We start from the raw sequence: 16,202 nt of genomic DNA on the forward strand, positions 1-16,202 counted from the left end.
CTCTTCTTACCACAGTTCTGTAATTTCTCTCTTATTTCTTGCTGTCATTCTCTGCTTTCACCCCTCATTGTCGTTCATTGCTGTTCTTCAGTCATCCCTCGCTGTCATCTCAGTGTCCCTTGTGATTTCCTGAGCACCCAGTGCCCTGTCCGTCCTGCTTAGTGACGTTGGTTGGTGTTTGATGCTGTTCTTTCTGCTGGATCATTCATCCGCCTTGTCTGTGGACCGTAGACCTGGCTTGTCCGTAGACCTGGCTTGTCCGTAGACCTGGCTTGTCCGTAGATCAGGCTTGTCCGTAGACCTGGCTTGTCCATAGATCAGTCTTGTCCGTAGATCTGGCTTGCTGTCTGGATGATTTGATCTTCCATTCCTGTGTGTGATCACAAAAAAAATATGACAAGATGATCTACTGCTGTTTTGGGATGCGGTGGCAGCGTTAGCAAAGCCAAAAGATGATCTATATTGCCAGGAGTGGATGCATCTTTCTGGGGGTCGTAGGCCAACATCAGCACGGATAGTCAGGTATTGCTGAACTGTTTCATTTTTCCCAAGGCGACGGGTGGGGGGAGGGGTGTTTGCTGTAGACTGAGGCTATAGCCTGGGATCACCTGAGCATGAACGCGCCCCAGACACTGCAGGCACCAGGTCTGAAAAGAACCACACAAATGAGCAAGCTCCGAGGTACACTGGGCAGGGTTAGGGGTCGCTTGGGGTATTTAAGGGGCCTGTATCTGAGAGTGGATTCACCAACAAAGAGACAGGAGTCAGGCTGTAGAGAGCAGGGAGTGATGTCTCACCCCAGCACTTATGGGGACATGGCCTCTCTCCGCAGCGACACGTAGCCAAAGCTGGAGAGAGCCGAGGGGCGCGGGCGGCCCCATGAGCCCCGTACATTGTTCTCCGAGCACTGGGACATTTTCCTTCTGCCTGTGTCGCAAAATGGCCGCCCTCAGAGCTTTCGGTTTCGCTGACGCAGAGGGCTCATGAATGAATTATGCCCATCATGTCTGCATCAGTAACCAAGTACAGAAAACAAAATACAGCACTTTTTGTTGTCTGCATGCTTGGTCGAGGAGCTGCACACTGCGGTACACAGTCACCGTGAATGAATGCGCTGTTTGGCTGCACCACGATTGTACAGTGTGCTGCATCTCATCCTGCCACTCGGCTGGAACACGCCCCAGAGTCAGCCATCCATAGCCGGGAGGGCTGGTCTCCTCAGCTGTTGATCTCAGTTCCTCAGGATGTGTCCCTGCCTACATCACAGCGAACCAGCTACATCACTGCATATCACTGAAATGTCCTTTTAGGGTCAAAACAACACAACACAGGAATTACAGACATGTGCTTAACACACATGAAACATGTACATCTGCACACGTGAAAAAGCGACGGTGCGTATGAAGAAGGTCAGGACTCGTACACAGAGATGGTGCGTATGAAGAAGGTTAGGGCTCGTACACAGAGATGGAGCATATGAAGAAGGTCAGGGCTCGTACACAGAGATGGTGCGTATGAAGAAGGTCAGGGCTCGTACACAGAGATGGTGCGTATGAAGAAGGTACACATTGAATACACAGAGAACTATGATAAATTCACTCATAATGTCATTCTTAACTCACTGGAGGAGCTTAATCATCACGAAGTGCTCTGTGTTTCTCTAAACAAGGAAAGTATCTCACAGTCTTTGGTGTGGTTTCTGGGTTTAACATGACATGTTCTCCCCGCAAGCAGGATGGGGTGCACCTGCAGCTCCGATTACAATGATGACGACTGGATCGAGAACCTGGACGAGGTCTGTGAGCATTGCAACTGCCCGCTGCCACCCCAGACAGCAAACCAGGTGAGGTGAGGGTGCAGGGGGGTATTGGATCGATTGCGGCTGGCTGCTGGCCCTCAGACCTCATGCCCTCAATAGGGATGCTATTTAAAATGGTGACCCATATCACTGCACACCCGCGTAATAAACAGTTAGAATAATGTCTGCTATATGGAATTATTTTAATGTTAATGAAAGCATCATTAGAAATGCATTTTGCAAATTGATCTGTAGGAGGATCTATTAATAAACATCTAATTTGACTGTTCACCTTAAGGTGAGACAATGAAGCGTTTCTGACAAATAAATCCTTTCCAGTGCAAAAGGCTGCACTCCTGCCGATTTAATGCAAGTCTGTCAGTAATGCACGCGTGTGATAGCAAAAGAGAAATCAGTGTAGACAGTGTGAAATCAAAACAATTGCTATCACTATTTTTAAAATAATAAACTTTCTAATTAGCTTTCCTTATCGCTGCATTACTGATATACAGGGCAGAGGCTGTTACAAGTGGTGGCATCTGTCAGAGCTGCCAGAGACACAGTCAGTGGCTCAGAGGGTTAAACCTCCGTACGTGTGATCAAGTTTTTAGTTCAGCCCCCCTCCCCCACTCCCCGAAGTGCTACAGGTCCTGGACATATGGCCTCGCCTTGCACACTGACCCCAAGCTTCGCTCTCTCAGCTGTACAGATGTGTGAGTCTCAAAATGAAAAACATTCCAATGTACTTCTGCAAACAGCAAATGAAGGATCGTCTATTTTCATCCTGCAAACGGCCCTGCAGCTGTGATGCTCCCCTTTTAACTGTGGAAACAAATTCCGTAGATAAAAGCTGGAGGGCAGGAGGCTGTTGTCAGGGAGACGCGCTGTAGCATTGCTCCTGCTCCTTCTCCGTGCATCCTGACAGCTCGATGGGAACAGCAACCAACCTGAAACATCCCATAATAATCATGTGGGACAGTAGGGACAAACCCAGAATTGTTGTCAAACCTCCTCATTTGGTGATGTTTCTCTGAAGTACGGACTCTGGTCCGTTTCCAGTTCAGAGTGATTGTGTGGTGGCGTGTGCTGGTCTCCCACTGTCACACATGTCATTTCAGTACACGGACACCAGGATCCCCTACCCCTCCCAGCAAACGCCACCGTGTTCTCCAGCGCCTGGTGAGTCTGCACACACCGTCTGCCTGTCTTTTTCTGCACTTCCCCTCTCTCTCTCTCTCTCTCTCCCTCCCTCTCCCTCTCCCTCTCCCTCTCCCTCTCCCTAACGGTAAACCGATAAACCACTAAAAAAATTTAGCAGAAGCTAATCATAACCGCTAACCTCTAACTATTATTATATGACTTTAGCTTCCATTTGGTTTTTGGCTGGAGTGATTACCAGGGGATATTTAGTACTTAACCAATTGGGTTGGAAAACGTTGGATTCTCTGGAGTCTCTAGAATAAACCTGCATTGAAATTTTCTTTCTAAGATACTCCATTTGCAAGACAAATGCATTTTTGTTGGAGAAGCCCATGCTGGCATTTTACCCTCAGTGAAGCCCCTTAGGGACTACAAACATGGCGCTGTTTACCCGGAACTTGGAATGAGGGTTTCAGCTCTTTGTTGGTCTACAGTATAACTCTGTCAATCAGAATGCAGAAAATACAACTGGGAGCCTATATCATGAAGCTGGATTATTTCAGAGGATTTCTTGCTTAGCCAGATAACTTGTCGGGTTAAAGTTAGTCTGGGCTATATGTAAGTGAATGAAGATAAATGTAATTCAAACTACGGTACCTTCAATCCAAAAAGTTATCTGGCTAAGCAAGAAATACAGTTCCCTGTTCAGTGCTTAGGTCAGGGTACCCCAGCTTAAATAGACTTTATCTTAGTTCACTTACATTTAGCCCATACTATCTTAAATGTGACAAGTTATGGACCAATCACATCTTGTATTTACACATAGTCAGCCAACAACTGCAGACATGCCCACAACAGGCAGGGTCAAATATTTTTGATTTTATGGTGTAAATTTTTTTTAAACCATTAAACTTTATTCACTTTACCTGCAAAAAAATGGTAGCAGATTTACAGTTAACGGAACAAAATTTAGCGGAAGCTGATTGGTCTGCTAAAGGTTTTCAAAGTTTTTCAGTTATCAGAAATGCTAATCTGCTAACGAAAAAGTTAGCTTGGTTAATTATCAGTTAGCGGATTAGCAGAAGTCTGCCCGCCACTGGTCTCTGGATGCTCACGGCTGGTTCTCCACTGATCTCTGGATGCTCACGGCTGGTTCTCCACTGGTCTAAAGTCAAAGTCTGTTGCAAGACCGAGAGTGATATGTGTCTTCCTTCTAGAATGTTCTGCCTGGTGCACCACTTACTGTCCATGTACCCTGAGCCTACTCACTTCCTGCATTCCAGACAATCTGGTCATTGCCCTGTATAGCTATGAACCCGACCACAACGATGACCTGGGCTTCCACAAGGGGGACAAGCTGAAAGTCCTTAACAGGTGAGAGGGGGAGTCCTTTACACATCACTAGGCGAGATGGTCACCAGCAGGGATCAGTCCTTATTTACACTTCGCTAGGCGAGATAGTCACCAGCAGGTGTCAGTCCTTATTTACACTTCGCTAGGCGAGATGGTCACCAGCAGGGATCGGTCCTTATTTACACTTCAATAGGCGAGATGGTCTCCAGCAGGTGTCAGTCCTTATTTACATATCGCTAGGTGAGATGGTCACCAGCAGGGATCAGTCCTTATTTACACATCGCTAGGCGAGATGGTCACCAGCAGGGATCAGTCCTTATTTACACATCGCTAGGCGAGATGGTCACCAGCAGGGATCAGTCCTTATTTACACATCGCTAGGCGAGATGGTCACCAGCAGGGATCAGTCCTTATTTACACTTCGCTAGGCGAGATGGTCACCAGCAGGGATCAGTCCTTATTTACACTTCGCTAGGCGAGATGGTCACCAGCAGGGATCAGTCCTTATTTACACATCGCTAGGCGAGATGGTCACCAGCAGGGATCAGTCCTTATTTACACTTCGCTAGGCGAGATGGTCACCAGCAGGGATCAGTCCTTATTTACACATCGCTAGGCGAGATGGTCACCAGCAGGGATCAGTCCTTATTTACACTTCGCTAGGCGAGATGGTCACCAGCAGGGATCAGTCCTTATTTACACATCGCTAGGCGAGATGGTCACCAGCAGGGATCAGTCCTTATTTACACATCGCTAGGCGAGATGGTCACCAGCAGGGATCAGTCCTTATTTACACATCGCTAGGCGAGATGGCCACCAGCAGGGATCAGTCCTTATTTACACTTCGCTAGGTGAGATGGTCACCAGCAGGTGTCAGTCCTTATTTACATATCGCTAGGCGAGATGGTCACCAGCAGGGATCAGTCCTTATTTACACTTCGCTAGGCGAGATGGTCACCAGCACGTGTCAGTCCTTATTTACATATCGCTAGGCGAGATGGTCACCAGCAGGGATCAGTCCTTATTTACACATCGCTAGGCGAGATGGTCACCAGCAGGGATCAGTCCTTATTTACACATCGCTAGGCGAGATGGTCACCAGCAGGGATCAGTCCTTATTTACACTTTGCTAGGCGAGATGGTCACCAGCAGGTATCAGTCCTTATTTACATATCGCTAGGTGAGATGGTCACCAGCAGGGATCCGTCCTTATTTACACATCGCTAGGCGAGATGGTCACCAGCAGGTATCAGTCCTTATTTACATATCGCTAGGTGAGATGGTCCGCAGCAGGGATCAGTCCTTATTTACACATCGCTAGGCGAGATGGTCACCAGCAGGGATCAGTCGGCTGGAGCGCAGAGCCTTAGGCCAAGGCGCCCAATTAGGCAGCCAACCCTGGGCGGGCGTCAACACACTGCAGTACTCATTTAACATTTACTACAAATATACTCAATAATCTTTACTAACCAATACCTTTACAGTATGTTCACCATTCAAGGACCTTTATTAGCAAGAAAAGGTCATCAAAGTTACCTCCACAAGCAGTTATAACAGCAGAGAAAATTCAGGGCATTCTTTCTACGAGAGACGTAAAATACTGCTCTGTTTCTGTTAACTAGTGCATTTAAAGTTAAAGGACAGACTAAAATCTGACTATGCCATCACCACACAACCAGTTAACAGGATGTCAGACATACACTGTTACATACTCTTTCCATGTTATAAAGGAAACTTATTTCATTTGATTTATATTTTCATTTATAGTTGTTCGCTCAACCTTCAAAATGCTTAATATGAATAAAAAATTCTGCAGTTTATGAAATAAATGTCAAAGTGTCAAAAACTTGTGATGTGCAAAAACTTTTGACTGCTAGTTTTTATTTATACTCACACCAGTATATACACTTTTGTATATATGGGGGTGGCATGTGGCACAGTGGGCTAAGCCTGTGTGCCTATAAACAGAAGGTCACCCGTTCAAACCCAGCCTCAGCATGTTTGCGGGTCCTTGAGCAAGGCCCTTAATCTACAGGTAGCTGCCCTTCACTTACTCTACAAAACAGAGCTAGTTGAGGGAGGCATAAAGTCAATAAAGTATTGATTGTTATTAATATTCATCTGCACTTGAAATCACTTGCAACCAGTTTTTCTTACTGGAAGTGAATATTTGTTTAGGACTGTAGTGCTGTTCATGGGACTTCAGTACCTAATTTCGTTCCCTAACATACTGCCCCCATGTACTCAGAATGACAATAAACCATCTTGATTCTGGAACCTTCTCTCCAAGGGATGACCCGGAATGGTACTGGGCTGAATCCCTGACCACCGGCCAGAAGGGCTACATTCCTTTCAACTTTGTTGCCAAGATGGACACCATGGAAACCGAACCGTGAGTCAGACGAGTGCTGAGGATCAGCTCAGGAATGTGTACACAAGCAGACATTGATGTGTCCCTCAGGCAGTGTTCAGGGGACACCGGCTAGTCCCACAGTGACATACTGAAACACCAGCTTATTTTACAGACAGAGCACTGCCAATTCCTCTGTATGCTCATCATTAGAAATTACAAAAGAAAACTCTGGAAGGTTTCTAAAAGGTTCACAGTGGTCTGCTGGCATTCTAGCAGGTTTTTATTCAATTCTTCTGTCACATAGGTGGTTCTTCAAAGATCTTTCCAGAAACGATGCCATGAGGCTGCTGCTGGCCCCAGGAAACACCCAGGGTTCCTTCCTCATCCGGGAGAGTGAGACCAGCAAAGGTGCTCTGCTCTATGGCTGCTTACGCGTAAAGCACTGCTGTGGTTGTATCTTAGCAAAGTGTGATTGGTCTGTGTTTGGCTGCTGTGCGTCTGGTTGGTCCATATTGACTTCTGACCCCTTCTACCTCAAGGCTCATACTCCTTGTCTGTGCGGGATTTGGATCCTGAATGTGGCGACACCGTCAAGCACTACAAGATCCGGAACCTAGACAATGGTGGCTTTTACATCACGCCCCGGATCTCATTCAGCTGCCTCTCGGACCTGGTGCAGCATTACTTCTGTGGGTATTCCCTGAGCCCACGTTCACATTTACTCGCTGACTCTTTATCTGCTGTGTGGCTCTGCGGGTCCAGATGCTGTCGCAGCTGGGCGCCTGGATGCTGTGCTGCCGCTTCTCCTCTCAGCTCCGGCAAGGGTGCGGTGGCCTGCACATGCTGCTCACTGAGGCCACATCCTGCGCAGGCTGTGATGTCAGAGCAGTGCTCTGGTGCCAAGGCGACCGAGCTGCAGCCTCACCTCTCTGTGGGGAGGATGTCGTACTTTGCTCTTCTTCTGAAATGCAGGTTCTTCCACGTTCTCCTCCTCCAGCTTCACCTCTATCTTTGTGAGGTTCTGTTCCTCCTTTCTGCAGATGATGCATCATGAAAATGAAGATGGAGTCGTCCTGCTGCAGCTCTGCCCCCCTGGATTAGCGGGGGGGGGGGGGGGGGGGCTGTGGAGTACTGAAAGGGTCATGCCCCTTTCAGTACTCCACAGCCCCTCCCCCCCCCCCCTGCCTGCAGCCAGCCCCTCACCACTAGGGGTGGACATGCAGCTATATGGAGTCTCTCGCTCTCCTTCTTTCTGAGTGTTTCTTAGTCCATCTGCTTGTTGCCCCCCCTGTAGGTGAAGCAGATGGCCTCTGTTTCCGCCTCCTCAAACCATGCCAGACTCGGGCCCCGCAGAAGCCCTGGTGGCAGGATGAGTGGGAGATCCCCCGGGAATCACTGAAACTGGAGCGTCGCCTGGGGGCAGGGCAGTTTGGGGAGGTGTGGATGGGTGAGTGTGAGGGGCAGTTTGGGGAGGGTGGGTGTGAGGGGCAGTTTGGGGAGGTGTGGATGGGTTGGTGTGAGGGGCAGTTTGGGGAGGTGTGGATGGGTTGGTGTGAGGGGCAGTTTGGGGAGGTGTAGATGGGTTGGTGTGAGGGGCAGTTTGGGGAGGTGTGGATGGGTTGGTGTGAGGGGCAGTTTGGGGAGGTGTAGATGGGTTGGTGTGAGGGGCAGTTTGGGGAGGTTTGGATGGGTGAGTTTGAGGGGCAGTTTGGGGTGGGTTGGTGTGAGGGGCAGTTTGGGGAGGATGGGTGTGAGGGGCAGTTTGGGGTGGGTTGGTGTGAGGGGTCTGTGGTTCCCTATGGGGCTGGAGGGCCCTGTTGAGTCATATGACTGAGTAGAATGTTAATCTCACTGTTACCGACATCCACCAAACTACAGCCAGACACTAACCATACCTAGAAAAGTCCTCACTTCTGGATTGATGCTGGACTTTGATTTGGCGTTTGTAGTGAGACAGCGTATCCACACCGTCCCCAATGGACACCTGCAATCCCTGTCAGGGTTCCCGCAGGGTCTTGAAAGGTCTAAAAAAGGTCTTAAATTTAACTTACTGAAACCTGCAAGAACCCTGCCCTCTGCTCCACAGGGACGTACAACCAGCGCAAAGTGGCCATCAAGAACCTGAAAGCGGGGACCATGTCGCCTGGGGCCTTCCTGGCGGAGGCCAACCTCATGAAGCACCTGCAGCATCCACGCCTCGTACGGCTTTATGCCGTGGTGACGCAGGAGCCCATCTACATCATCACAGAATACATGGAGAACGGTGAGCCCGCCCCGCCCCAAGACCACCAAGTGGACGTCTTTAAGATGATGTTGTGGTCTCTGTTAGTACCTCTGCAAAGACTGAGTTCAGCACAAAACGGCTTTTTTGACTGGCAGTCCAGTAGCCATAAGAGCAGATGCCATAATCATGGGTTCCTGTAATCCTCAGAAGTACAAACACTGCCCTCACCCCCCCACATTAGCCAATTTTGCTTTTCTTCTCTGAAGCATCTTGAGGTGAAATTATTTAATTTGTTAACCAAAGTCCCCCTCAGTGGTTAAGCTGCACCAGTCACATAGTGAAACTGGGTATGGTAGCACATGTTTATTATAAACTGGCTCTGTGTGGTGCGGACCTGGAGCTCAGATGCCTGTCAGAAAGGGTCTATTCTTGGATGGAAACACAGCACCTTCCGCGCATTGCCTCCTTTCCTGATAAGACCTTCGGCTGTTCCGTCAGCGCTGGGCAGCTTGGGTGGGTGTGGTGGAGGCGCCGCCCTGCTGTGTGACCTCCTGAAGCTCTGTGTACCTGCTCCTTTATGTAGACACAAAGCCTCAGGAAATAACAGGGTGTGTTGGGAGAAGGAGACGTCCCCCCGCACGCGGGATGAAGGCTGGCCCCCATTTCCTTCAGCTCTCTCCTCACTGAGGTCCTGGGGCACCAACAGGAGGCAGGAGGCTCATATCCAGCTCTGAGGGACACCAAAGCACATGCTACTTGCGTGTATGAATAAAGATGTGAAAATGTTTCACAGTAAAGATGAAGACGGAAGACCATCCTATCAGACCCTTAATCCAGCTGCGTATCTGATTAACTTAGGTAAACTTGTAGTCTAACTCCTGTGCTGTTCCTTTTTGCAGGAAGCCTGGTGGATTTTCTCAAGACGAATGCAGGAATGAATTTAACCATCAATATCCTGATTGATATGGCCTCCCAGGTGAGTTTGTCTGTCTTTGCCTGTGTCTGTCTTTGTCCCTGCCCCTAGGTCTGTCTCATTTTCTGTTCCCCTCCTTTTGTCTGGTTCTGTTCCTGTGTCTGTCTATGTCTCAGTGTCGATCTCTGTTTTTGTCCGTGTCTGTTTCTGCACCTGTTTGTGCCTCTGTCCCTGTCTCTGTCCTTGTGTCTGTTGCTGTCCATGTCTCTATCTGTCCCTGTGTCTGACTCAGCGCGCCCCACCAACTCACCCCTGCCAGCGCGCCCCACCAACTCACCCCACCAGTTCGTCCTGCCAGCTCACCCCTGTCAGCTCATCCAACCAGCTCGCCCCCACTAGCTTGCCCCCACTAGCTTGTCCCGCCAGCTCACCCATGCCGGCTCGTCCCGCCAGTTCATCCCCCCCAGCTCGCCCCGCCAGCTCACCCACGCCAACTCCTTCTGCCAGCTCACCCCCGGAGGCTCGTCCCACCACCGGGTCCCCCTGGTCCCCTGGCTCTGTCTGCTGTCACAGTGACTCTGCCCACCTCCTGAAAATAGCTCAGAATTTTACCAGCATGCTGCTGGCCATGCCTAGAAAACTAGGTGTCCCACCCAACAGACATGTCTCCTCCCACTTGCAGCCTACAGCCCCGCTCATCTTATCCCCATCATCTGCAAGACTCTATGTGTGTGTGCAGCTTGCTTAGTAGAACGTGTGGTTTGCACAAAGTTAGTTTGAAGCTCCTGTGAACCGTTTGCAGTAGGAAAGACCCAAATTAGGTAAAGACCACACATGGTGCTGAGGGGTTTCTGCTCTGTAGACTCCAGAGACTGAGCAGGATGCTGTGAGAGGTTTTGTGATGGTGACGGCCCACGGGGACCCGCATCCCAGCACCGCATGTGTAGACAGCCGAGGCTCGGATGCCAGCTGGAGCTAAAAGCCAAACAAAGTAGCGGCGAACAGACAGCAGCCTGCTCTGTGAATAATGACTCTGATCGCCTACGGAGGCTCACCCATTCCGGGCATGTACCAACAGCATTCAAAATAGCCAGGTTCATTCCCATCTTGAAAAAACCGACTCTAAATCCCTCGGACACTTGCAACTACCGACCAGTATCGCTTCTTTCCTTCCTTTCAAAAATCCTCGAACGCACAGTCTACAACCAGCTCTCTCTTTATGTTTCTCAGAACAACCTCCAGGATCCTAATCAGTCTGGCTTCAAAGCAGCTCACTCCACAGAGACTGCCCTCTTAGCAGTAACTGAGAAGCTGCATGCTGCTAGGTCAGCTAAACTGTCATCTGTCCTCATCCTTTTTGACCTATCAGCAGCATTTGACACGGTTAACCACAAGACTCTCCTGTCCATCCTTAGGAGTCTTGGCATTGGTGGTTTGGCTTGGCAATGGCTTGCATCCTACCTCGAAGGCCGATCATACCGAGTGACATGGAAAGGACTCACATCTACTCCACGTAGTCTCTTCACTGGTGTCCCTCAGGGCTCAGGGTTTTTGGCCCACTCCTGTTCTCCCTCTATACCAAATCTCTTGGTGAGGTCATATCCTCTCATGGCTTCTCTTACCACTGCTATGCAGATGACACTCAACTCATCCTCTCCTACCCTCCTTCAGACACTCTTGTCTCCACTAAGATATCTGCATGTCTAGCAGATATCTCATCTTGGATGACCGCTCACCAACTGAAACTCAACCCTAGTAAAACGGAACTGCTGTACATCCCTGCTGACTCATCCCCCCTCCTGGACCTTGCGATCTCCCTCGACAACTCCCTGATCCGTCCTTCGGTTACTGCTCGCAACCTTGAGGTTACCATGGACAATCGTCTGTCCTTTTCCTCTCATATCGCCAACGTTTCCCGCTCTTGACGGTTTCTCCTGTTTAATATCAGAAGGATACGTCCATTTCTTTCCACACGGCAACCCAGATACTCGTTCAGTCCCTCGTCATCTCCCGCCTTGACTACTGCAACTCGCTCCTAGCGGGTTTAACACTGAGCATCATTCGTCCCCTCCAACTGATTCAGAATGCAGCTGCTCGACTTGTTTTCAACCTTCCCAAGTTCTCCCACACCACTCCTTTGCTGCGCTCCCTACACTGGCTTCCTGTGGCTGCCCGCATCAGATTCAAAACACTGATGCTCGCATACAAAGCCAAAAATGATCTGGCTCCATCCTACCTAAAAGACCTCATCACACCCCGCACTGCACCACGATCTCTCCGATCTTCCAGCACTGCTCGACTGGTCCCACCACCCCTCAAGGCACAAGGAAGACACACCTCTCGGCTCTTCTCTGTTCTGGCACCAAGTTGGTGGAATGAACTCCCCCTAGATGTCCGAACAGCTGAGTCACTGAATGTCTTCAAAAGACGACTTAAAACACACCTTTTCCAGAAATACCTGAATTAGCACTTCTGGCATCATACTTTCTGGCATTCCTTTAAAAAAAAAAAAAAAGCACTTTTCCAACAGAGTATTAGATCGATGGTATTCATAGCCTTGGTTTTATTGAGCTAGTATCGGGAAAAATTCATTGTAGAGTCTTAAAGCACATGTAAGTCGCTCTGGCTAAGGGCGTCTGCCAAATGCTGTAAATGTAAATGTAAATTCAGATCCCAAACAGCACGGTGCTGCCATTCCCTGGGTCACAAGACCTTAAATTTCAGTCAAGCCGGTCGGAGGGACTCCACTGATTCTCCCCCTCCTGATCAACAATGGGCATCATGTGACTCGTATTGGAACAACTCAAAGCGACAGGTGACTCCAGGACATACATAAGAACATAAGAAGGCAAGAAATTTACAAACAAGTGAGAAGAGATGAAGCAGATTAGCTCAGGCTAGCTGACATCCTTCAGATGTTTAACTGAGTCTAAAATTGCATTGCGGGAGCATGTGTCTGACCTAGGGTCATTTTCCCTCTGTCAGAGGGGCTTGGTGGAGCAGAGCTTCTTTGGGCAAGTGCCCCACCCAGCTGAGTGCTGCCTCTGAGATTTGTCTCCCCCTGCAGGTGGCTGAGGGCATGGCGTTCATTGAGCAGCGGAATTACATCCACAGGGACCTGAGAGCCGCCAACATCCTGGTCTCTGAGGAGCTCATCTGCAAGATCGCCGACTTTGGACTCGCTCGCCTCATCGAGGACAATGAGTACACAGCCAGAGAGGGTACCTGGGCCATGCTGTGCATTTTGAAATTATTTTTCTCTTTTGTTGACCAAATATGTAACCTGTGAAACTCAGGACAGCCTCTGTTTTATGGTGGAGGTGTGATTGACCCGCAATTTTTTTATTCAGAAGGATCTGGAAATTTGGTTTTCTGGTTACAATGATAAGTGTTTATTTGATAAGATGAGTGGAAAGTCAGATAATTGGAATCCAGACAAGAAAAATAAGCAAGTATTCAGGGAATTCATTTGAAAATCCTGTGCACATACACTACCAGTCAAAAGCTGAGATTTTCTACATTTGCATGTTACTCACTTAACATCTTAACATACTAAAAATACACTCAGTATTCTTTGCTAACAAATAAATTTACTGTATGTTCACCATTTAAGTGCCTTTATTAGCAAAAAAATGTCATCTTTCAAAAAAAATGTTTTATTCATCAAAGTTACCTCCTCTAGCAGTTGGAATAGCTGGGAAGATTCAAGGCATTCTGTCTACAAGAGACATTAAATACTGCTGGGATGAAACCGTTACCTAGTGCATTTAAAGTTAAAGGACAGCCTAAAACCTGACTATGCCATCACCACACAACCTGTTAACAGGATGTCAGGCATGCACTGTTACATACTCTTTCCATGTTATAAAGGAAACTTGTTTTATTTGACTTACAGTTATAGTTGTGCACTCGACTTTGTTACGTTCCTCTGACTGTGACAGGCGACTTTGTTACGACCCTCTGACAGTGACATGGGACTTTGTTACGACCCTCTGACTGTGACAGGTGACTTTGTTACGACCCTCTGACTGTGACAGGCGGTGTTTTGTTACATCCCTCTGACTGACATGTGGCTTTAACACGTCCCTTTGATTATGACCAGTGGCTTTGTTACATCCCTCTGACTGTGGAATGTGGCTTTGACACGTCCCTTTGATTAAGAACATAAGAACATAAGAACTATACAAACGAGAGGAGGCCATTCGGCCCATCGAGCTCGCTTGGGGAGAACTTAACTAATAGCTCAGAGTTGTTAAAATCTTATCTAGCTCTGATTTAAAGGAACCCAAGGATTCAGCTTGCACTACGTTATCAGGAAGACTATTCCATACTCTGACTACACGCTGTGTAAAGAAGTGCTTCCTTAAATCCAGTTTATGACCGGTGGCTTTGTTACATCCCTCTGACTGTGACAGGCTGGAACTTTCTACGTGGTATCATCATGATCCAAAGCCACATCTCATATGCCACACTGAACAGTGTGAATCCATGGCTTTGGTGTAGCACCACCTAGTGTTTATTTCAGCTCTCGTCACCGAAATGCTGTTGTATTTGGATTAAGCATTGTGAAGGGCGTGGCTGGGATGGGGTGGTTCTGTGAAGAGCGCATGGGATGGGGGGGTTCTGTGAAGGGCGCATCTGGGATGGGGGGGTTCTGTGAAGAGCGCATGGGATGGGGGGGTTCTGTGAAGGGCACGGCTGGGATGGGGGGGTTCTGTGAAGGGAGCGGCTGGGATGGGGGGGTTCTGTGAAGGGCTGGGATGGGATGGGGGGGTTCTGTGAAGGGCGCGGCTGGGATGGGGGGGTTCTGTGAAGGGCTGGGATGGGGGGGTCTGCATACTGTAGCTTCGTGATGCTGCATGTCGGCATTGGACAGTGTCTCGGCATCATCATGGCGAATCACCTGCTGCTTTCCTTCCCCTTTTCAGGTGCCAAGTTCCCCATCAAATGGACCGCCCCTGAAGCCATAAACTACGGAACCTTCTCCATCAAGTCAGATGTGTGGTCTTTTGGGATCCTGCTGACGGAGATTGTGACGTACGGCCGCATCCCGTACCCAGGTACCCATGCCGACCTACCAGAACATTCCAATGCTTCAATGAGGTGAGGCACTGATGGCTGAGGGTGTCCCATGTGTCCTCTTCCCCCCGTCAGGCATGACCAACTCCGAGGTGATCCAGAACCTGGAACGGGGGTACCGCATGCCCCAGCCTGACAACTGCCCCCAGGAGCTGTACAGCATCATGAATATGTGCTGGCAGGAGACCCCAGAGAACCGGCCCACATTCGAGTATCTGCGGAGTGTTCTGGAGGACTTCTTTACTGCCACAGAGCAACAGTACCAGAGCCAGCCCGGCTGAGGTCCAGACAGACTGACTGACAGACAGACAGATTTACTGACAGACAGAGGGAGACTGACAGACAGAAGGAGAGACAGACAGACAGACTGAAGGAGACTGACAGACAGACTTACTAACAGACTGAAGGAGACTGACAGACAGACGGAGACAGACAAACTGAGATACAGACAGACAGGCTGAAGGAGACTGACAGACAGACAGACTGAGATACGAAGAGACAGACTGAAGGAGGCTGACAGACTTACTGAAAGATAGACAGACAGACAGCGACAGAGAGAACAATCAGGTGGTGCAATCGCTGTGATAGATATCCAATAGATAGACATGAAAAGCCACAGAGACAGACAGAACTACTCATAGGTCACACACACACACACAGGTTTGTAATTACATCTTTGTGGGGACTCTCCATTCATTTCTATGGGGAAAACCTTAAACCCAACATGCCGACCTTAACCCTACCCAGCCATACCTTTAACCATAAATAACCAAACAAAATGCAAAACTTTTGGCATTTTTAGTTTTTTGATTGCATCCACAGATATTTGTGGGGACCTGAAAAATGATCCGCACACACACACAGACTCACAGTAATGCACACAGACATGAACACAGACATGAACACAGACTGCCAGACTGACATGAGGTGAACACCCCCACGCTCACACGTATATACACTTCTGGAGTTTCACTGTGGACTCCCAGCAAGCTGAGCCTGCTAAATTATGGTAGCTCCTCTTTGACAAAGAAATATCACCCACACCAGTAAAGGCTGAGGTTAAACGATGGGATGAAACCCCTTGTGCAGGTTACCTATATATCTGATTAGCACACCCACGCCCCCCGCAGCATCACCGTACCCACAGCACATGCTACCCCAGAACCTGCCTTCCTTACGCTGCCCATGTATCTACTGTTAAATCCTTTATCCTTTTATTGTCTTTCTTGCTTGGGATTTTGTATGGAAAAATGTTTTTTTTTAGCAATTCTGAGCTTTTCTATGTATTTTATATTATGCCTTTGAGGACACAAATGCAAGAAAATAAAATCTGAGCAAAGAG

The 16,202-nt window shown here is 48.7% G+C and overlaps 1 protein-coding gene across 6 annotated transcripts in view; it reads left to right on the forward strand.

The window, feature by feature from the left end:
- LOC111833034 (proto-oncogene tyrosine-protein kinase LCK) overlaps nucleotides 1–16,202 on the forward strand; it is a 21,603-nt gene extending 5,401 nt beyond the window's left edge. For 2 of the 6 annotated variants that reach the window (XM_072698883.1, XM_072698880.1), the window contains exons 2-13: nucleotides 1,732–1,843; nucleotides 2,917–2,977; nucleotides 4,222–4,312; nucleotides 6,582–6,683; nucleotides 6,949–7,052; nucleotides 7,184–7,333; nucleotides 7,939–8,091; nucleotides 8,731–8,907; nucleotides 9,768–9,844; nucleotides 12,849–13,002; nucleotides 14,710–14,841; nucleotides 14,936–16,202. In XM_072698883.1, coding sequence (XP_072554984.1) covers nucleotides 1,736–1,843; nucleotides 2,917–2,977; nucleotides 4,222–4,312; nucleotides 6,582–6,683; nucleotides 6,949–7,052; nucleotides 7,184–7,333; nucleotides 7,939–8,091; nucleotides 8,731–8,907; nucleotides 9,768–9,844; nucleotides 12,849–13,002; nucleotides 14,710–14,841; nucleotides 14,936–15,141 — 1,515 coding nt within the window. In that variant the 5' untranslated portion in view covers nucleotides 1,732–1,735 and the 3' untranslated portion in view covers nucleotides 15,142–16,202. Of the gene's footprint in view, nucleotides 1–994; nucleotides 1,433–1,490; nucleotides 1,547–1,731; nucleotides 1,844–2,916; nucleotides 2,978–4,221; nucleotides 4,313–6,581; nucleotides 6,684–6,948; nucleotides 7,053–7,183; nucleotides 7,334–7,938; nucleotides 8,092–8,730; nucleotides 8,908–9,767; nucleotides 9,845–12,848; nucleotides 13,003–14,709; nucleotides 14,842–14,935 lie in introns of those variants that run through there. The other 4 variants (XM_072698882.1, XM_072698881.1, XM_072698878.1 and 1 more) reach the window with 3 other exon arrangements.

The sequence above is a fragment of the Paramormyrops kingsleyae genome, chromosome 14 (genome assembly GCF_048594095.1).
Source record: "Paramormyrops kingsleyae isolate MSU_618 chromosome 14, PKINGS_0.4, whole genome shotgun sequence".
NCBI classification, from domain to species: domain Eukaryota; kingdom Metazoa; phylum Chordata; class Actinopteri; order Osteoglossiformes; family Mormyridae; genus Paramormyrops; species Paramormyrops kingsleyae.